The sequence below is a fragment of the Triticum aestivum genome, chromosome 5D (assembly GCF_018294505.1).
Source record: "Triticum aestivum cultivar Chinese Spring chromosome 5D, IWGSC CS RefSeq v2.1, whole genome shotgun sequence".
NCBI lineage: Eukaryota > Viridiplantae > Streptophyta > Magnoliopsida > Poales > Poaceae > Triticum > Triticum aestivum.
In genome coordinates this window covers 76,337,514-76,358,271 of record NC_057808.1, presented here as the reverse complement: position 1 = coordinate 76,358,271, position 20,758 = coordinate 76,337,514, and the positions used below count along the sequence as shown (strand labels likewise).

Below are 20,758 nucleotides of genomic sequence, written 5' to 3'. Positions count from 1 at the left end.
CTATCATGCGAGTCGAGCCAGTTGGATCTTCTTCCTTGCCGTAGCTAGTTGCCGGCGCCTCCACTCCTCCTCTCCGTCCAACCTCGTGAAAGAGTCACCGTCGCCGCCGTAATTTTCTTCAGTCTCCATCTGGCCGACGCTCCGGTGCCGTCTATCCTGTACGGCTTTCTGCCAAAGGTAATCTCGAGCAGCCCTTCTTGTCTTTCTAGTACATGTTCAGATCATGCAGGTGTGATTCATGTAGGCATGTCTAAGTGCATTGTAGTTTTCTTTCGAGGAACCAAACCGATAGCTTTTTTTTTCTCCTAAAGAATCTTATAAAAGGATGATACTCGTTTGGTGATTGCACCTTAGCTTCATTCCCCTATCCTTGGATCTGTAAACCTTCCTTGTACATTCCCAATCTTCAATGCGTAGGCAGAGCTCCTGCCGTTTCAGTTCCAAAAAAAAAAACCTCACCAAAACTGTTGGAAAAGGAACTGTCTGGTTTGGTGCATGTGGTGGGCCTAAACAAATTGGCCCAAATCGCTACCTTTCTCACCAAAACTGTCGCCAGCGGCGAGCACCGGAGCCTAATCCTTCTCCGTCACTACCGGGGAAGAAGATTTCGAGAATGGGGTTTGCTGTTCCAGGTGGAGGTGGCGGCGAGCCACCTGATGCCCTACGGCGGAACCAGGCGCTCCGCGCGCGTCGACCCCGCCTGGTCTGGAGGGTTAGCGCGAAATTCGACTAGGCCAAGCGTAGTTGGTGGCAGTGTCTCGCCGTGGAGAGAGACCGTGGCCTGTGAGGAAGAGGGTGAGGGGATGAGGAGGAGGAGGAAGAAGGATATTTGGGTCTTTGCGCGTGGCCTGATGGTACGTACTATTTGAAACTCGTATCTGCAGTTCGTACATGAAAGCCAAACAAGTTCGAAGTTCAGACATGAGTAGATAGGTAAACGAGAAACGGCTAAATGAAATTGTACTGAAACAGGAAACGGGCAGCTTTGCAGGAGCTGCATTTGTACTTTTTTGTTTCTCCCAAATTCAGTGGATATGTTTACAAATTTTGGAACCTTAACAGCTTGATCTCAATTAACATGGCAGGTGTGGTCAAAGAATGCAGACATCTTTAGCAAGATGCAACGAGTGCGTCGTGTACCATAATTGGCACTGCAAGGGTGACTGGAAAAAGCGTTTCGTCAAGATTGTCACCGGTGATTTTGTGGTAAGACCTTGTCATTCTCTGTTCTGGAAAGAGTTTCGTCAACAGTACTTGTTGGTCAAAGGCATGTTATAACGGAAACCAAAGAATGCGTATGAGGTGGCACTTCACAAAATAACAAGTAGGGGCGAGTAAAGTCATCAGCACTTATCTGGTTATAAGAAGTCATTCTGAGCATGACAATGAACTAGTGATAAGTGCCTTCGTTGTTGTTGATATCTTTTCCCACTTACAGCAGTGTCAAATTTCCTGACCCTATGATATTCTCCATACTGACATAAATTACCTACAGACTACTACAGTCTCCCGATCCCATGCCAACCATCTACAGACTAAACTAGTATAGCATGAGTAACTTTCATGTGGTCACACTCAACTATTGTTTGCTTGGTGCCGACATGACTGCATTTTGATATGATCCAGTCGGTGTGTGTTATTTTTCTCTGTAAAAAAATAAATGTTGGTTTTGTTCAAACAAATGGGCTTTTATAGTGCACCATTGAATCTTGATTGCCGGTACAGGAACCTTCTGTTTAAGTAAAAAAGAGCTCACATTTTCTTATCCTTGCAGGATGTACCAAGAAAGTTTTTAGTAAATAATATGAGAGGACAGATACCTGACGAAGTCAATCTTGATTTACCTAATGGTAAAGCATATACTGTTCAGGTTTCGAAGCAAGAGAATGGCCTCATCTTTCAATCTGGATGGGCAGAATTTGCCAGAACTTATGAACTCGTACAGGGTGATATCTTATTGTTTGAATCCAGTGGAAGCTCCTGCTTTGAAGTTCGAATATTCAATCAAACTGGCTGTGAGAAAGAGTTATCCTGTGTTGCGATGAAAAACACTCCTTGTCTCAATGAAAAGAGCATGCCGCATGATAATGATATGCAGTCGCCAAAAAATGAAAGGTTGGCTTCTAACTGCAGTGTTACCTCTCATCACCTTTATGCCCTAACAAGTAAATTACGTAGAAATATCAATATTCAATCCTTATCCAGTAGGAAATTTGCTTATTTTCCGTATAGTGTTTATTGTGACACACACTTGCCGGCCTACTGCAATAATCCAAATTTATTACGTACTGTATTTATTATCATGTAAGTAGACTGTTTACCTAACTGCAGCATGTGGTGTGGTAACATGAGTGAGTATCTGAGTTAATGTGCGTCTAAACAATTTCATCTCTGCTAGCATTGTAGGTGTGGTAACATGAGTGGCAAAAGTCACACGATATGCAAGGTGTGTGCTGCATTTTATTATTGGCACCATATGGATAAAATGCGTTTCTTCATGGTTATGATGGGTGTCAGGGCCTCAAAAAATGAACTGGTAAGACATTGTTAATTACGCTGTTCTCGTGCACCAATATGTATATTATATAGTTCTTTTAGATTGTTATTTTGGGGGATGTTGATAAATTGAGCTAGCTACTTTGTAAACTTGATGCCGAAGTTGGGACCTTAGATTTTGTACACTGCTCTTGTTTTCCTTTACAGTGACTGCTTTAACTCGTAAGTAATTATGTGTTGTTTTTGTTATTCCTGCAGACCATACCTAAAGAGTTCGCAAACAATGTCAGAGGGAAAATATCTGACGAAATAAAGCTGGAAGTCCCAGATGGACAAACATATAGAGTTCAGGTTGACAAGGAACCGAATGAAGTAGTCCTTCGATCTGGATGGGATGCATTTGTTAGTGCCTATGAACTTAAAGAGGGTGACACATTGTTGTTTGCGTATACTGGGAACTCCCACTTGAAAGTTCAAATCTTCAATGTAAGTGGTTGTGATAAATTGTTATCGTGCGTCATGAAGAATAATCCTATGCGATCACCTAGAGAAAGGTCAGTGGTAACTAAATTCGCATTCTGTGTTTCTAGGACAAATAAGCATAACTTTATCCACTTGTTGTGTCATATCTTCTATATACTCCCTCCGTCCGAAAATACTTGTCATCAAAATGAACAAAAAGGGATGTATCTAGAACTAAAATACATCTAGATACATCCCCTTTTATTCATTTTTATGACAAGTATTTCCGGACGGAGGGAGTACTTTCTTGTAAATGTACCTAGGACTCCCTCCATTCCAAAATATTGTGTGTTAGATTTTTTTTTCAAAGTCAAACCTTGTAAGCTTTGACCAAGTTTAAGAATTTTTTATCATCTTGAATACGAAATCAATACCATTAGGGAACTACTGGTGATCCACCTTGGACTATATCTTAATGTTGACACATAGGCAAAAATCTAATGTGGCACACTATTTAACGAGGAAAGAGAGCATTACCATATCTTAATCTAGATATAGCTCTTAGCACAAAAACCAAGACAAATCATATGTTTTCTCTCGCAAAACACATTAAATAAGAGCTCTTTCAAATACAGCAATAAGATACGATACAGTGAAGGAGCTATATCTAACTACTCACTTAATGTATATGATATAGCTTAAGCTATAATGCATTAGGAATGCTCTTAGATTCATCTTGAAATACATTTTCATATGGGATATATTTGGTATTGTAGATATAGATGGTTTTCTCAATAAAGCTGGCAAAGTTTTTACTTTGGTGAAAACAATTCTCACTACATTATGGGACAAAGGGAGTACTTACGGCATCTCCAACAAACTGTATGCATTCTTGTTGGAAGAAAATGTACATGTCATCAACCAACAAATTATCACACGACTACTCCAATGAGTTGTATATAAATTGTCCACTAGGAGGTGAGAGAATAAGTGTGGTTGCTTGCTAATTCACCTTGGAGCTTGTGCAAGTGTTGTTGGTTAATTTATATACAATTTTTGAAGAGTTTTAATTGTATGGAATTTGAATATGAGAATGTAAATTGGAAATTATACATATGATTTACCATACAACAACAACAAGAAAGCCTTTAGTCCCAAACTAGTTGGGGTAGACTAGAGCTGAAACCAATAAGATCTCGCAACTAACTCATGGTTCTGGCACATGGATAGCTACCCTGTCCATGACTAGTTCTTTGGTCATACTCCAGTCCTTCAGATATCTCTTTATGGACTCCTCCCATGTCAAGTTCAGTCTACCCTGACCTCTCTTGACATTATCAGCAGGCTTTAGCCGTTCGCTAGGTACTGGAGCTTCTGGAGGCCTACACTAAATATGCCCAAACCATCAGAGACAATGTTGGACAAGCCTCTCTTCAATCGGTGCTACCCCAACTCTATCCCGTATATCATCATTCCGGACCCAATCTCCTTGTGTGGTGACACATCCATCTCAACATGCACATCTCCGCTACACATAACTGTTGGACATGTCGCCTTTTAGTCGGCCAACACTCAGCACCATACAACATTGCGGGTTGAATCGCCGTCCTATAGAGCCTGCCTTTTAGCTTTTGTGGCACTCTTGTCATAGAGAACGCTAGAAGCTTGATCGATATCCCCATCCTTCTGCAACATTGACCCCAAATATCAAAAGTTGTCCTTCTGAGGCACCACCTGCCCATCAAGGCTAACCTCCTCATCGTGTCTAGTAGTATTGAAACCGCACCTCACGTACTCGGTTTTAGTTCTACTAAGCCTAAAACCTTTCTATTTCAAGGTTTGTCTCCATAGCTCTAACTTTCTATTAACCCCAGTCTTACTAACATCGACTAGCACCACATCCGCAAAGAGCATACACAATGGGATATCTCCTTGTATATCCCTTGTGACCTCATCTATCACCACAACAAAAAGATAAGGGCTCAAAGCTGATGCTGTTGCAGTCCTATTTTAATCGAAAATTCATTAATGTCGCCATCACTTGTTCGAACACTTGTCACAACATTATCGTACATGTCCTTGATGAGGGTAATGTACTTTGTTGGGACTTTGTGTTTCTTCAAGGCCCACCACATGACATTCTGCGGTATCTTATCGTAGGCCTTCTCCAAGTCCATGCACACCATATGCAGGTCCTTTTGCTCCTTGTATCTCTCCATAAGTTGTTGTACTAAGAAAATGGCTTCCATGGTCGACCTCCCAGGCATGAAACTAAACTGATTTTTGATCACGCATGCCATTCTTCTTAAGCGGTGCTCAATGAGTCTCTCCCATAGCTTCATTGTATGGCTTATCATCTTAATTCCATGGTAATTAGTACAACTTTGAACACCACCCTTGTTCTTGAAGATTGGTAATAATATACTCCATCTCCATTCTTCTGGCATCTTGTTTGCTCCGAAAATGAGGTTGAAAAGCTTAGTTATATCGCTATGCCTCCGAGGCCTCTCCACACCTCAATGGAGATACAATCAGGGCCCATCGCCTTGCCTCCTTTCATCCTTTTTAAAGCCTCCTTGACCTCAGACTCCTAGATTCGCTGCACAAAACGCCTGCTGGTATCATCAAACGAGTCGTCCAATTCAACGGTAAAGCTCTCATTCTGCCCATTGAATGCCTTGTCGAAGTACTCCTGCCATCTATGCTTAATCTCCTCGTCCTTCACCAGGAGCTGGTCTGCTCCGTCCTTGATGCATTTGACTTGGTGACATCCCTCGTCTTCCTCTCTCTGATCTTGTCCATCTTATAGATGTCCCTTTCGCCTTCCTTCGTGTCTAACTGTTGGTAGAGATCCTCATACGCCCGACCCTTTGCTTCACTCATAGCTCGCTTTGCGGCCCTCTTTGCCACCTTGTACCTCTATATGTTGTCTAAAAAATGTGTCTTCTCCTTAATAGCCTTCTGGACATCATTGTTCCACCACTAGGTATCTTTAGCTTCGCTTCTACTTCGCTTGGACACTCCAAACTCCTCTGAAGCCACCTTACGTGTGCAAGTCACCATCTTCATCCACATATTGCCTGCATCACCTCCTTCCTCCCAAGGGCCCTACGTAATGTCCCTCTCCTTAAATGCATGAGCTACTTCCCCCTTGAGCTTCCACCACTTCGTTCTAGCGACTTTGGCGTGCTTATCCCGTCGGACACGAGTCCGTAAGCGGAAGTCAGCCACCACAAGTTTATGCTAAGGGACAATACTTTCTCCAGGTATCGCCTTACAATCTAGGCAAGCACGCCTTTCTTCTCTTCTCGAGACGATGAAATCAATCTAGCTAGAGTGTTGACCACTACTAAAAGTCACTAGATGTGATTCTCTCTTTTTAATGAGGGTGTTAGCTATGATCATGTCGTAGGCTAGAGCAAAGGTTAAGATATCTTCTCCTTCTTGATTCTTGATGCCATAACCAAAACCCCATGCACCCCGTGGCCGTTGAGATCTCCTCCTATGAAGAGCTTCTCGCCAATAGGTACACTCCTAACCATGTCCTCCAGACCATCCTAGAATATCCTCTTGGTGTTCTCATTGTGGCCTACTTGCGGGGCATACGCGCTGCTAACATTGAGAACCAAGTCGCCAACTACCAGCTTGACCAGGATAATCTGGTCCCCACGCCTCTTGACATCTACCACTCCATACTTGAAGCCCTTGTTGATCAAAGATGCCTGCTCCATTTCTGTTTGCAGTCGTCCCCGTGTACCATAGCTTGAAGCCGGTATCCTCCACCTCCTTCGCCTTATGTCGCCTCCATTTGTTTATCCCCTCTATAGTTGTAAAATATTTATAGAATACAAGTATCATGTCCTGTGCATGTTTAGAAAATATAATTAGTGGGTTTGGTTAAGTGGCATATGTGATGAGGTGAAAAGTCTACATGTTGAGAATAACAGAAGTAATGGAGTCATGCATCCAACACCTATCTTACAACTGTTGGAGATGCCGTTAGTAAGATATATCTGTGTGGGTATGTGCATGTGTGTGTGTGTGTGTGTGTGTGTGTGTGTGTGTCTCCTCTCAGTGGATTTGATTTCTGTATTCTAACAATTTCATCTCAACTGAACACAGTATGAAGAAACTATGCACAGTGTGCCTAGAATGTGTTGATCGCCACTATTGGCACATGAAAGATCATGATTGGTGTTTTGTCAAGGTTATGAGTCTGAGTAATTTCAAGGATGAAATGGTAAGACCTTGTCAATTACACTATTTTGTGCACCAATATATATCTACAGTTTTCTAAATTGTTGTTTAGTGAACAATTGAGAAACACTGCTAATCTTGATGCTGAAATTAGGAGCTTGAGAACCAATTTGTTTACAATAAATATCGTTTACATGAAAATGAAACTGCATGAAGCCCAAACAACCAAAATTTTCTACTCCCTCCGATCCAAAAAGAGTGTCGTTGGTTTAGTTCAGCTTTAGTTCAAAAGCCACGACACTATTTTTTGGATAGGAGGTAGTAATAAATAGTAGTGGAAACATGTGCTCTTAATTTTTCTTACAGTGAATTATAGGTAGGGAGATGGGCTGGAAATCACTTAACCTTGTCTATGGTCATTGGCTGCTCAATGGTCCTTTTTCATTTGTTCCTTTATGCAGGCCATACCAGATGAGTTCACCACTAATTTCAGAGGACACATTTCTGATAAAGTCAAACTAGAAGTAGCAGATGGCAACATTTATAATGTTCAGGTTGCCAAGGAACAGGATAAGTTTATTCTTCGATCAGGGTGGGTGGACTTCACCGGTGTTTATGAACTTCAACAGTATGACTCCCTGTTCTTTATATATAGTGGGGACTCCCACTTCAAAGTTCGAATCTTGAAACCAAGTGGTTGCGAGAAAGCGTCGTCATGTGTTACAATGAGCCGTGGTCCTAATGTCCAAGAAAGGGTCATTTGTCATGCTCTATCACTACCTAGCATAAAAAGATGTAGAAATGACAATTGGACGGACAATTCGAAAACTGCAAAGGTTACTCCAACGGACTCACCTTCACAGAAATCAAGTTCAGAAATGAACAGTTGAGTGTGCAATTTCCATTGCTGCTTTTTAGGATTTCTTTTACTACTTTTTTGTTCTCATTGCTGCTTTCATGATTGATGTTGCACAGCACAAGATGTCACATCTTCAAAATATATTCCAGAACCAAGGAGTTCAGGTGGCCTTCCGGGGTCCACTGAATCACGATACATCTTAGAAAAGGGCTGTATACTGACTAGCGCTCAGAAGGCAAGAGTCGACACATTTGTGAAGGAAAGTTGGACTGGAATCCAATTTTATGTCACAGTCATGAACGAGAAAAGTCTGTCTGATGGATGTCTGGTACAGTATCTTTTGCAGTCAATGATCTTTTTGAATGAATACTACAATATCTTGCTAGAACTTTGTCGAAACTGTTAAAACCCTAGCTCTCTGCAATTACGGTCAGTTCATTTATATGTAACAGGTCATCTGCAAGGATTTTGCAGCCAAACACCTTCCGCACAAAGACCAGACGATCAAACTCTGTTATCCTCAGAACAGCAAAACATGGGATGCCAATTTGGCGGTTATCACTGATGGCGCATGCACCCGTTCATGCATCCTTGCTGCTGGTTGGCTGGACTTTGTACGCGACAACAACTTGCGGGAAGGCGATATCTGCGCATTCGAAGTGTCAAAGGACCATGATAGAGTGATAATAACGGTCCACCTCTTAAAGAATGTCGTCGTAACAGGACATACCAAATCAACCAGCCAGCAGCAGAAGAAATGGACTCACCCAGGCTATGTGGTCACAAAATACACCAAACTGACTTGCAAGCAGAAGAGAAAAATCGAAGAGAGGATCCAGGCTATTAGACCTGAAACCAGAATATTCGTGTCCATCATCTATAGCAGCCGTGCCAAGCTGGTAAGTTCTGTCGATCCATGCTGTTTCATCTTCTTAATAAGGATCTGTTGTTTCTTGCTCTGTTGACAACTTACCATTCTTCCTTATGAATGTGCATCGAACAAACTCAGTCCATAGAAGTGCGATATGCTACCGCTCATCTTCCACGCGAGGAGCAGTGGGTGAGGCTTCAACTGCCTGGGAAGAACCACACTTGGAAAGCCAAGCTCTATATCGGCGACAAGGACAAGGGCAAATGTTACGCGCTACAAACAGGCTGGAAGAAGTTTGTAGATGATAACAAACTGCAGGATGACGACATGTGCCTGTTTGAGCTACTCAAGAATGAGGAGCTCACCATGAACGTCCACATCATTCGCGGAGATTGAGAGAAGCGTAGCTGTCCAATGTCGCCTGCCATGGTGGTGGCGCCACTCTTGTGGTGATGCGTAGTTGGTTCATTTTGTATCAGAAATCCACAAACTTTGGGTTCCCCCATCTCCCAAATACTTGCAAGAAACCCTGTAGATGTCGATGAGATGGGTTTCAGTTTGGTTTCAGCTCCTGCAAGCATGTCTATGTTTTGTTTGAAAGCTACTGGTTAGATTTATTTATTTTTTGAAAAGAGGAAAAAACCCTCAATCTCTACACCTGATGCATGCATATAACTGCATATATTGTTAATTGTTGATATTGCCGAACCAATCTTTTTTTTAAGGCGAGAAGCCTGGCCTCTGCATCATAAGATGCACATGACCAATTTATTAAGAAAAATAAGTCCAATTCACCGAGTACAAAAAGGTTTACAGCAAAAGCAAAACACAACCATGTAGGTCTGAAACAACTAAATTGCTCCACATAATCTGTTACTGGCGATGCCAGCCAAACTGGATGAACAAACTTAGTGCAACAATTTTCAGACAGTTGCACCTAAAGACCATGCCCTTGTCTGTCCACACGCTGCATCCATGACCATAACATTGTAGCTCTGAAGATAACCTGCAAAAAAGAAGATCATATGTTAAAAAGGTACATTCAGCCAATTCCAAATTGCCGAAATAGTGACATAAATTCACAATGCGATTTGGCCCTTCCGACTATGGTGAATACCCTCCAACCAACTAGTACATTTAACAAGAAATCTAAAGATATATACTTTTAGAGCAACTCCAATACGCCGACCCAAACGGATGGGCCCGGCGGACACCTACGCCCGCTTTCGCGTTTGGGTCGGCGCTTGCGCCCAACGCTGGCCCGACCCATTTTTAAGATTACGTGAAAAAACATCACGGCAAACATTTTGGAAAATAAAAATGTTAATTAAACATTAATACGGGCGACAAAGGCCGGCGAAAGTCCACGAGTCCACTTTTACATTAACTGAAACATTAAATCTAAACTAAAACTACGACGAGGCGCATTGCCCTAGGCATCCCCGTCGTTGTCGTCGGGGCCGGTGAGGTCGATGAGTGTCGGCGCCGGGCCAGTCCAAGGGAACGCCGTTGACCAAGCTCGAGCGACGTCGTCCGCCGCGGGTTGTACCGCCGCCGGCTGGGCTGGCCCAACGCTGGCAAGGCGCTCCTCCCCCTCCACCTCGCGGCGCTCCTCCTCCACGTCGCGCTCCAGCATCTCGAGGTACTCGCCCTCGCGGCACTTCTTGGCCAGCCTTCACTGCCGCCACTGCTCGAGGTAGGCCTGCTCCTGCGCCAGCGTCGCCCCCAACTAGACCAGTGGCACGCTGACCCACTTGCGCACTCGCTCGGTCCATGAGTATCGCTTGATGGGGGTCGGCTCCGGCTCTAGCTCGGCCTTGACAGGGGACAGCGGCCTCAACGGCGACACGGCGCAGTCGCCGAGCGTGGAGAGCGCCATGGCCTCAGCCATGCGCGCCTGGTATGCCTCCTCCTCCTCCTCCTCCTTGCGCCGCTCCTCCTCCTCACTTTCACGGAGGACTCCCGCCAGCGCCGCCTGGTAGGCGGCCTCCGCCTCTTGGTCCTCGTCGCGCACAACGAGGGCCGACGGCAGGGAGCCATGCCGCACGTCGCGACGCCGTGCCTCCTGGCCTTCTTGTGCTCGAAGGTGAACCACTGCTCCCAAGCGGGAGAGTCGAACGCATAGGCGGGATCGCGGCGCTGCTCCGGCATCAGCAGCTGCCGCCGGCGCTGCACCTCCTCCGCGTCCGCCCGCGTCGACCCTGCGCCGCCGGCACTGGCATTCTCTCCGGATCCAACTGCCAGTAGTGTGGCAGCGTCACGTCGGGGTAGGGGAGGGGGGACGCGGTGCTTCCAGTGCCACTTCACCTGGTGCACTAGGACGCTGATTCGCTGCCTCGGCTGGCGGGAAGATGCCGACGGAGGCAAGGGGAGCGCGCGGGAAGGGTCGGCGGGGGCCTTGCCCTTGCCCTTACCGTCGTCGCTGACATGTGGGTCCGTGGTGGGCGGTCGTCATTAATAAAGACAACCGTGGTAGTTGGGCGGCCGCCATGTGGGGACACGGCGGACACCGAGAGGACGCGCGGCGAGTCCGCTTCGCGTCCGCGCCGACGCATTTCAGCCGCAATGGGTCCGCACGGACGCGTTTTGGGAATGAGTCGGTGTGTTGGGCCAGCACTTTTGTCCGCGACGACCCATCCAAACGGCTGCAGATGAAATGGGTACGTGCGTTGGAGTTGCTTTTATAAAGTGGAAAAACTAACGCCCACACGTGTGGGCGTTCGCACATCGCCCACACGCCTTCATCATCACTCATTTTGCCACGTATGAATAGATGACATCAGCAGAAATCTTTTTGGTTTTCGGCTTAAAAATGTTTTATCTCCTAATTAAAAAAGTGAATTAAAAATCCGTTTTCATCATTAAATCCGTCTCGACGAGATCTTCAAAACTAGACCCCATGTTGATATGTGTCGACGAAATTTTTTTTGCCCAGAAGTTGCCATCATGTTTACACTGTAGTTGCCATAGTGCTTAAACTAAAGTTGCCATGTGGCAATTTTAGTTTGTAGATCATGGCAATTTTAGTTTTTTGATGATGGCAATTCCAGTACTTTGACCATGAAAATATTTTTTTTATGATCCATGGCAATTTTAAGTGCATGTATTATGGCAATTTTAGTTTATGGTGCATGGCAAGTGTAGTTTCTTAATTCCCCGTTTTATAATATGTTAAAATTTATTTTTAAATGTAAAAAAATAGCTGAAACATATCATGGCAACTTCAGTGTAAATATTATGGCAATTCATGTGCAATAGACATGGCAACTTTTAACAAAAAAAATCGCCGAAATATATCAATATGAGATCTAGTTTCGAAGATCTCGTCGCGAGGGATTTAATGATGAAAACGGATCTTCAATCTGATTTTTCATTTAAGAGATAAAACATTTTAAAAACTAAAAATCCAAAAAGATTTCCACATGCATGCGGTGACATGGCGTAGTCTGTGTGTTATAGGGCGTGTGGGTGGGTTTAACTCCCACCACACGTGTGGGCGTTAGCGTTGTCCTTATAAAGAGACTGGCTTTTCAACACCCGGGTGCCTAGACACCCCATTATCTTCACCGTTGTCCTGCCTCATGATCTGATCCCTGGTCTGGAACAACTTTGTGATTTGTAGTGTTGCCATCCCTGTGATTAGCAGACTGGCGCATGTGAAGCCGAGCCACTGTAGGCACGTGAAAGAGTGCTATCTTCTGTTCCATCCCATCACTTCACATCTTTGGCCGGTCTGCATGTGTGAAGCTTTATTCTCTCAGAGAGAGGTGTTACGGGAGAGAAGGGAGAGATGCCTTGTGCGCGAGACAAAAAAAAATCATAGTCAGAGAGAGGCATGTAGAGAGAGGTAATGGAAGAGAGAGAACGAAAAAAGGAGCAGACTAGTATTGGGTAGCCTCAATGACGCTGTTCTTCCATATCTTCTAGTAGCAAAATAAAAGAAATAAGAGAGACGATGAGGATGCTGCATTGGGAGTTGGCATCGGAGGTCATATGACTACAGTGGTCTGACCTGTCACGTTTGTCGGGAACCGCTGTGGAGCTGCTCGCTGCTCAGTCCTATACCTGCACCGTTATTAAAATAATCAAATGAGCTGACAAAAGTTACCTGATATGCTGCAAATGGCATGCTCCCGGTCAGATGCAACACGAATCTTAGCGGGACTGCACGGCCTGATAAGAGGGTGCGGGGAGTCCCGGGAGCTACCACAACTTTTCTTTTTATAAATATAATACTCCTAGTACATGTTTTCCTAATTGAATTAAATACCTAAAAACATGTGCCCAATTTACTCCCTCCTTTTGTTTTTACTCCGCATAATTTATATCAAAAAATATGAATGTCTATAATACTAAAACTATATAGTATAAAAATACATTTCATGCTGCATCCGATAATATTAATTTCATATTGTGAATGATGATATTTTTTAATATAAAGTTAGTCAAATTTTATAAAGCTTGACTTGACTAAACTTTATATGCACTAGTTTTCTATTCCGCAAAAAAATGTGCACTAGTTTTCTGATCGATTTTGTACAGCGCGTATCGTTATTGAATGAAATCGAGTTGGCAAGTCAATGACACAAGGAAATTAAATACCGTGCCCTCTTCACTCCACTTACTGCCAATGCCAGTCTTCCTCTAGCCAAGGTGATTAGATGAAGCATAAACTGCAGAAAACTAGTGCATTTGCCGTGGTGACACCACTTGCCAGTGAGTGAGGTTCATGAACACCTAGTCCACTCGTCTCTTCTGAGAACTAGTAGGTGAAATCTATTTATGTATGCAATCACTCTCTCACCCTCACCAAAGAACAAGAACACCCTCTAGCTCTCAGGAATGAGACAATGCATGAAGAGCATGGCAGGAAGGCAAGAACTCTCTCTCTCTCTCTCTCTCTCTCTCTCTCTCTCTCTCTACTGTGGCTGACGATGTTGCTTCTATGATTTTTGAATGGCAGGTGATGAGTGGGAAGGGGTGTGAGAGCTGCAAGGAGTGGCAAGAACACTACTACTGGGAGCACATGGATGTGAAGATCAGGTTCTGCAAGCTCATGACACGAGATCTCGCGCAGGGCATTGTAAGTATATACGAGCTCAAGTTACAAGTGACAGGATTCTAATCATCATGTGGTAATTTTCTTTTTACAAACAAAAGGGTGAAGTATAGCTAGTTTATATTTGGAGACTTCAGTAAAACAAGTTGAAATTTTCTTGCCAGGATTAGGTTAGTTTCAATGGACGGTCGTTTACTAGTAAAACTGAGTAACCAAACCAGAGCATTTTTTTAAAATAAAACTGAAGAAGAAATCCTGCAATTCTATTCATTTTAAGTTTTGATCATATTTATCTATCTATCCCTAATAATAATATATTATTATTTTTTAATAATAAAGCACGGATTGGCTCCGTGGGTTCACCGTCACAATACGCTTCTTCCCATGAATTTACGCTTTTAGTTTGAATTTAAAACATATACATGAGGTGGTACTAATGTTGCCATCGGTATAGATTCAACAAATTAAGTTTTTCTATCCGTCATGGGCTTTGCCCCACATGGGCCGAGATTGTGAGCAGCAACTTTGCCCTTGCATATGGGCCGAGATTGTAGAGGAGCGCAGCAAAAATTCGTTGATTTTCATGGGAATCGAACTAATGACCTGCCGTTTCATCTCAACGTGCACGACCAACTAGGCTAAAGCCGTGCATGTGTTAGCTTATGAATTGCCTGAAAAATAAGCAGAGCTGCCCCGAGAATCTAATAAATAAATGATTATCTGCAATTAGAAAGACAAGAAAGGAAGGAATAACGCCAAGCAAAAAAAGGCAAATCAAGAAGTTGACTCCACGGGAAGGCAATGATTTAATTAGTGCAGCTTGATTGCTTTCCTACTTAAAAGCGGAGATGCAGATCTAAAAAAAGCAAGATGCACGTGGGGATAATTATTGTCGCTGATTGCCTTCCTATTTAAAAAGCGGGCATATATATGCATATCACGAAATTAATTAGTAGGAAATCTAACATTAAATTATTTTATTTTATATTTGAACTTTCTGCTATTAATCTGATTTTTAGATAAAATCAACCTTTTTAATTGTACAATTTTGAACAAAAGTTTCTACATTCCATAATTTTGTTCCTCGGTTCCTGATTTTAGCTAATTTTTTTAAAAAAAATTCAAAAAGGTGCACTAGACTTTTTTTCAATTTTTTTTACCTTTCTCTATCGATATAGGTATAGAATTTGTCACAGTTGAGCAGAAGAAGGGCGCTTTGTCAAATTGACTAGAAGAAGGTGCGCATGGAGCAAGTTGGTGAAATGAACAAGATCGAACAATTCTCGCTAAATTTGAATCCACATCAAAAGTTTCCCCCGTTGCAACGCACGGGCATCTGTGCTAGTCCGTATAATAATAAAGCATGGATTGAGTTTGCCGGGTTCACCGTCGCTGCAGTTTTGCATAAAAGACCCTGCTTTTGTGGATAATCAACTCGCACTACACAAGCTTTCATCTGTTATTAAGTCGGAAAAAAAAGGATTGCAGAGGCCCTCTCTCCCCCGTACGAGGATGCGAGACGCCCCGACGGTAGGGTTCCCTTCGCCGCCGCGCCGCCATGCCGCCGCTTCCGGCAGCCCTCGCCACCATCTTCCGTCCCCAATCGCCGTTGTAGTCCTCCCCCGCCTGTAAATAGCCTTGACAGAGCCCTAGCCACCGTCTCCCTGGAGCACGGCGCCCGCCGATATTCACGATGGAGCGCCGGTGGACGTCCTGATCGTGGGCGAGGACCCCGCCGAGGCGACTAACCTCGCCACCGCGCGACTCCCCCAGCATCTCTGCCATCGCCTCGCGCTGCCGTGTGCAAGGACCAAGGATACCACCGGCTCTCCTTGATATCTCTGTCTCCACTCCCCCGAGGTGCGAGGACTTCGCCGGCGTCAAAGCCACTGCCGGGCGGGACGCGCAGGCGCCCGAGGGGCGCGGCGCTCCTCTCCTGGTGCGGCGCACAAGGGAAGGAGGAGGGGATCGAGCTGCCGGCACACCACCCACCGTTCGCCCCTGGTCCAGACTTTGTCGGAACTCCATCTGTCGGTTCTGCACTTAGGTATTCACTGAAGCAAACCTTGCAATTTCCTGATATATCTTCATGGTTGTTGAAGCCAAGCTAACATCTCATCTGCTTTTTAATTACGCCCTATCCCAACCTGAAAATTCCTATTTATATGACTAATGAATCCTGTGTCAAGACTAAGTATGTACGAACAGTTTTGCAAAATTTACTTTCTGTAACTGATGGTCTGGAGTAGTGTCTTATACGTGGTTAGATAATGCAGTGGGGAATTTTTCTCATGTACATCTTATATATCAGAAAATGTTGCGCTTGGAATGATCTGTGCCAGCTATTAGTGTTTGTGATCATGTGTTTCCTGTAGATCAAATATCTATTTGCAATTTTGGATCAGTATACGAGCTTTGAAATTCAGAATTGCATTTACTGTTTTTCTTTTTGGCGCAGAAAGAAGTAGTTAGTGTTAAACATATGGTAGACCGAGCGACTTACCAATGACAATTTGTCTGGAGATCTCTGATGTTTTCTGTACACTTCTGTGGTTGAAAACCTGAAACGATTTGTGTAACTGATAGGTCTGTTGCTTTACTCCTACACTGCTTAATTAACCTGCGATTAATTTCGATATTTGATTTTTGGCAAGCAGATCATCGGACTATAGATTATTGATCATGCATGAAATGTTGTAAAGGAAAAGAATCTACATTTGCATGCTTGATTTTAAGACTTGCTAGCTGGGTGAAGAAGCTTTCTGACAAACATCCAAATAACTCTAATAGGCCAAGTTGAGCATATGTTAGATGGTCTAGATGACATGGATGGTGTCGAGGATGTGCGTTTTGATGAGCTCATAGGCATGCAAGGCGTAGTATTTCACTTGGTTGGGAACGCAATTACAGTAAGCATCTCTTCTTTGTCTTATTTTAGTTAGACAAATGTGTTTCCTTCAGGTTTACATGTATCTGTACAGATATTCTGACTAATATTTTCATGCTATGCAAAATACTAGACCTTGTTTCCTCATAAGCTATGGTTGAACAGCATTTGTATTGATTATCTTTAGTCTTTACTATGTTCCCTCCATATAGTTAGCCAGTTAGATACCTTATCTTGGCTTCCTCGTTAACATGATGTTCAGCACTTTTATCTGTCACATATGACATATCTATCTTTGTTTCTTTTTCCCTTTATTGGTGTCTCATTTCACTCCCAGAAATGTCATGTTAATAAGTGGCATGAGGGAAATATGTTTTTTCCTAAAATTTAGAAGCATTTAGGAGTCTTCATGTGTCCAGAAAAATTGTTCTATGTATGTGTGTTTTGTGTGTTGTCGCATGCTTGTGCTGCTTGCACATCTGGCCGAAGATCAAGTCAAGATGCTTAGCTCATGTACTTGCTTCTCTGTACATTCAGATTCACATTCAAATTCTTTCAGGAAATTCACCGTACAACCACCCTTTTATTTAGAGAAAAAATACACTGCAAAGTTGCATATTTGCTCCTGTCTATTTTGAACTCGCGGCTCTCGGAGGGCCTCAGTTGACGACGTCGCGCAGCGGCAGGGCGGTGGTTCACCGACGACGATGGCGGCGCTCCAGCCGCCCATCTTCTCCTCCCCATTCTTCATTTTATAGCCCCCACCTCCACCCAAATGGTTTTCCACCATTGCCCCTCACAACATGCCTCTGCCGCCTATGCCCCCTATCCCGCATACTTCTCCAAGGTTGCCCACCCTCCGGGTGCCTGCCCCTTAGTCACCACCCCATGCGGCGCCCCCACTTATCAGCCACTGTCCCCAGATGACCATTGCACACCACAACTCGCCTCTCTCAGTTTCTATACCCCGCAGCTCGCCACCTCCCGGGCGTGAAATTAGAGTGTTACGGAAAAATCAAGAGATATGGAGGAACAGAGATTGCTCATTGTAATTCAGTTGCTAAACTGAACCATGTAACTCGATCAGGTTTCGCCTTACACATAGCCAAATGTTTGAGTGATAGTTATACTACACTAGCATCTATATTCAAATTTGACAGAAATAGCAATAAAACCTATTAAATTTTGAAAGGATGCAGAAAATACTGTTGTTTGGATCTATTGCACAACGCAAAAAAGGTAAAATCAGTGTAAGCTTTTTAAAGGTCCCATTTTTTCCTAAAAAAAGTTTGACTGTTGTTTCACATGACAAATCTACCCTCAAATGCATCAACATTCCTACGTGGAACAAATGCATTGGCATATCATGTGCATGGGAAGACGTGTGGTACTATGGCAGTTTGTTTTATTTGTTTCTTTCTATGTTGGTACAGGTAACTTCAGCACATATATCACAATGGATGGCAAGTATATGTATAAATTTAGATTTTGTCCAATCTGTTGTACATTGCATTGCTATTTCTCCAGTCGGTGTAATTTTCTAACCATGGTAACTACGCTCAATTTGCCTAGCTCAAATGATGTTGAAGCTGAGAAGCAACAGTAGCTAGAATACATTCGTCTGAATTTTTGCACCAAGATTCAAATAATACCACAGCTCATATGATGCACAATATTTCTGAAAATATAGGAGCCTATGGTCAGATTTAGGTTAGGACTTGGGACAACGAGAATAAATATCACATATCCCGTACCCCGAAGAACCCTACTCTCACTTGGTCCATCGTTTTTGTCATTAGCAGCCCGTCATTTTTCTCCCGTTGCAACGCACGGGCATTTGTGCTAGTGTACATAAAAAAATAATCATGTGAAACTAACCTTGTGAATAATCTCGTATAAACTATGTGTGTAATTTGTAAAAAATCTGTTTCCCCATCTTAGCGCATACCGGACAAGTTTGCGAGCAGTTTCATCAGACAGATGCAGACCTCAGAGGGGCTCGACCTGAAACTGAAAGCACCGAGCGGTGAGACATGGCATGTGGGTGTCAGCAAGGTTGCCAATGAGCTGTTCTTGAGGTCAGGATGGGGAGGTTTCGCTAAGGCTCATGAACTGCAGGAGAATGACCTCTTGCTCTTCACATGCACTGGCAATGCCTCCTTCGAGGTCCTAATCTTCGACCCGAGTGGCTGCGAGAAACTGTCTCCTCTCTTCGCCGGCAGAATGCGCAAACACTTTGACAATATGGTGGGTCAAGGCGGCGTTGAGCAATACCCTGATTCTGATGATACTAGGGTGCCGTCTCAGTTTGTTGGATCCCCTCAAAAGGCCTCTACTTCAAGAAAATGCAGTGGCAAAACTAAATCAAGTAAGTAACACTACAATTTTGCGGCGCATACAAGAAATGAGATCTCTTCCTTCTGAAAACTTTATGTTGTTAGTTGGCACATACATCTGTAACTATCCAATTATGCATTATCAAGATATGTGTCAGTTCCAATGTGGTTCATGTACACACTGAATTTTCTCCATATATAGGCAAAGAGCTTCCTGAATCACCAAGCAGCACCAGCTGTCATGTTAAGCTTGAGGCAACTGAGGAACAGAAGAGTGATGATGACACATGCACTGAGCCCGGTTACTACTCTTCGAGGACTGCAAGTCAGCTAAATGAGGATGAAAAACAGGAAATCATGGAGCGTGCTTCCATCCGACCGGGGAATCCCGCATTCGTGGTGGTTCTGCTGATGACCCATCTCCAACGCAAGAACAACTTTCTGGTCAGTTTCGTCAGTTGTTTTAGATTGACTCGAACCATTTGATACTTGCAAATCAATTTTGTGCTCTTTTTTTTTTGCAGAATAGAATTAATTTGCATCTATCTGAGCACTTAGATTTGTTAACATCAAGATTTATCATTAAGTTATTTGCTATAGTGCTAACATAATCATGCTTCTTGTGTAGACCATCCCCAGTAAATTTGCAGCTGATCATCTTCAGAGCAAGCCGCGTGAGGTCCTGCTGCTTAGGCTGAGCAGAGAAGACAAGTGGCATGTCAGGTGCTACTATTCCAGCAGGACCAGATGCTTCAACTGCCAACGTTGGGTCAAGTTTGTGAGGGACAATGGGCTGCGCGAGGGCGACGTCTGCGTCTTTGAGCTGATCAAAGGCGCAAGGAAGATGACAACGATGACCGTCCATGTTGCCAGGAGGAAGAAAGATGGCCGGTTTGTCGCCGGACAATGGGCTGCGCGAGGGCGACGTCTGCGTCTTTGAGCTGATCAAAGGCGCAAGGAAGATGACAACGATGACCGTCCATGTCGCCAGGAGGAAGAAAGATGGCCGGTTTGTCACCGTGGGCTAATTATAAGTTCCTGCCCACCCTTTCTCCTACATTTTGGTATGCAATATGTTGTACCGACCTGCCACTCCAAACTGAACCTGCTGTACCTGGTGATGCATTTGCATGAAAATGCAATGGCACATTTTTTAGCCTTGTTAATGATAATCATGCTAACAAGCACTTCATTATATGGCTCATATTTTAAGAAGTTCATGATTTTCTTTGAGAAATTTGAAGTTCATGATGGGAGCTCCTATTTGAACGCACCCAGAGTCTTGACTCCCGTTCAGACTGCTGGTACTGTAGCGCAACAAAAAAAATCACAAAAAGCAATGCCCTCATCAGGAATCAACCTCCAATCCTCCAGTTGATGAAACACTGTCGCTAGCAACTGGAGCTCACGATTGTAATTTACTAATGAGCAGCACGGAAGTATAAGAACTAACAGCAGCGCTAGATCAGAACATTTTTGAAAATTTTGAAACTTTTCTTGAAAATTGTGAAAAATCGTTTAAATACAAATAATGTTTGAAAATCCGAAGATTTTTTTAATGACGCAAACATATTTTTTTTCTTTTTTGAAG

The 20,758-nt window shown here is 43.6% G+C and overlaps 2 protein-coding genes across 4 annotated transcripts; both read left to right on the top strand.

The window, feature by feature from the left end:
* Window positions 1–537: 537 nt before the first annotated feature.
* Window positions 538–9,583, top strand: LOC123119558 (B3 domain-containing protein LOC_Os12g40080). 2 transcript variants are annotated; one of them, XM_044539407.1, is made up of 10 exons: window positions 538–712; window positions 1,086–1,206; window positions 1,775–2,115; window positions 2,407–2,536; window positions 2,755–3,050; window positions 7,081–7,198; window positions 7,617–8,040; window positions 8,131–8,342; window positions 8,467–8,913; window positions 9,024–9,583. In XM_044539407.1, the coding sequence occupies exons 1-10, from the start codon at window positions 657–659 to the stop codon at window positions 9,279–9,281; spliced, it is 2,403 nt and encodes an 800-aa protein (XP_044395342.1). In that variant the 5' UTR covers window positions 538–656; the 3' UTR covers window positions 9,282–9,583. The 2 variants fall into 2 exon arrangements, with proteins under 2 accessions (XP_044395342.1, XP_044395341.1); XM_044539406.1 differs by having other exon boundaries at window positions 538–854.
* Window positions 9,584–15,424: 5,841 nt separating this feature from the next.
* Window positions 15,425–20,362, top strand: LOC123119556 (B3 domain-containing protein LOC_Os12g40090). Of its 2 annotated transcripts, XM_044539404.1 has the most exons (5): window positions 15,425–15,991; window positions 16,735–16,853; window positions 18,773–19,199; window positions 19,370–19,611; window positions 19,796–20,362. In XM_044539404.1, the coding sequence occupies exons 2-5, from the start codon at window positions 16,749–16,751 to the stop codon at window positions 20,105–20,107; spliced, it is 1,086 nt and encodes a 361-aa protein (XP_044395339.1). In that variant the 5' UTR covers window positions 15,425–15,991; window positions 16,735–16,748; the 3' UTR covers window positions 20,108–20,362. The 2 variants fall into 2 exon arrangements, with proteins under 2 accessions (XP_044395339.1, XP_044395340.1); XM_044539405.1 differs by lacking the exon at window positions 15,425–15,991 and having other exon boundaries at window positions 16,716–16,853.
* The last annotated feature ends 396 nt before the right edge of the window (window positions 20,363–20,758 follow it).

Bases quoted from the DNA above. Each gene is read 5' to 3' on its own strand.
- LOC123119556 (XM_044539404.1), top strand. From the start codon at position 16,749: ATGTTAGATGGTCTAGATGACATGGATGGTGTCGAGGATGTGCGTTTT. The intron at 19,200-19,369 runs GTAAGTAACACT...CTCCATATATAG, and splicing joins CAGTGGCAAAACTAAATCAA to GCAAAGAGCTTCCTGAATCA. The intron at 19,612-19,795 runs GTCAGTTTCGTC...CTTCTTGTGTAG, and splicing joins AACGCAAGAACAACTTTCTG to ACCATCCCCAGTAAATTTGC.
- LOC123119558 (XM_044539407.1), top strand. From the start codon at position 657: ATGCCCTACGGCGGAACCAGGCGCTCCGCGCGCGTCGACCCCGCCTGG. The intron at 713-1,085 runs GTTAGCGCGAAA...TTAACATGGCAG, and splicing joins GACCCCGCCTGGTCTGGAGG to GTGTGGTCAAAGAATGCAGA. The intron at 8,914-9,023 runs GTAAGTTCTGTC...GAACAAACTCAG, and splicing joins ATAGCAGCCGTGCCAAGCTG to TCCATAGAAGTGCGATATGC.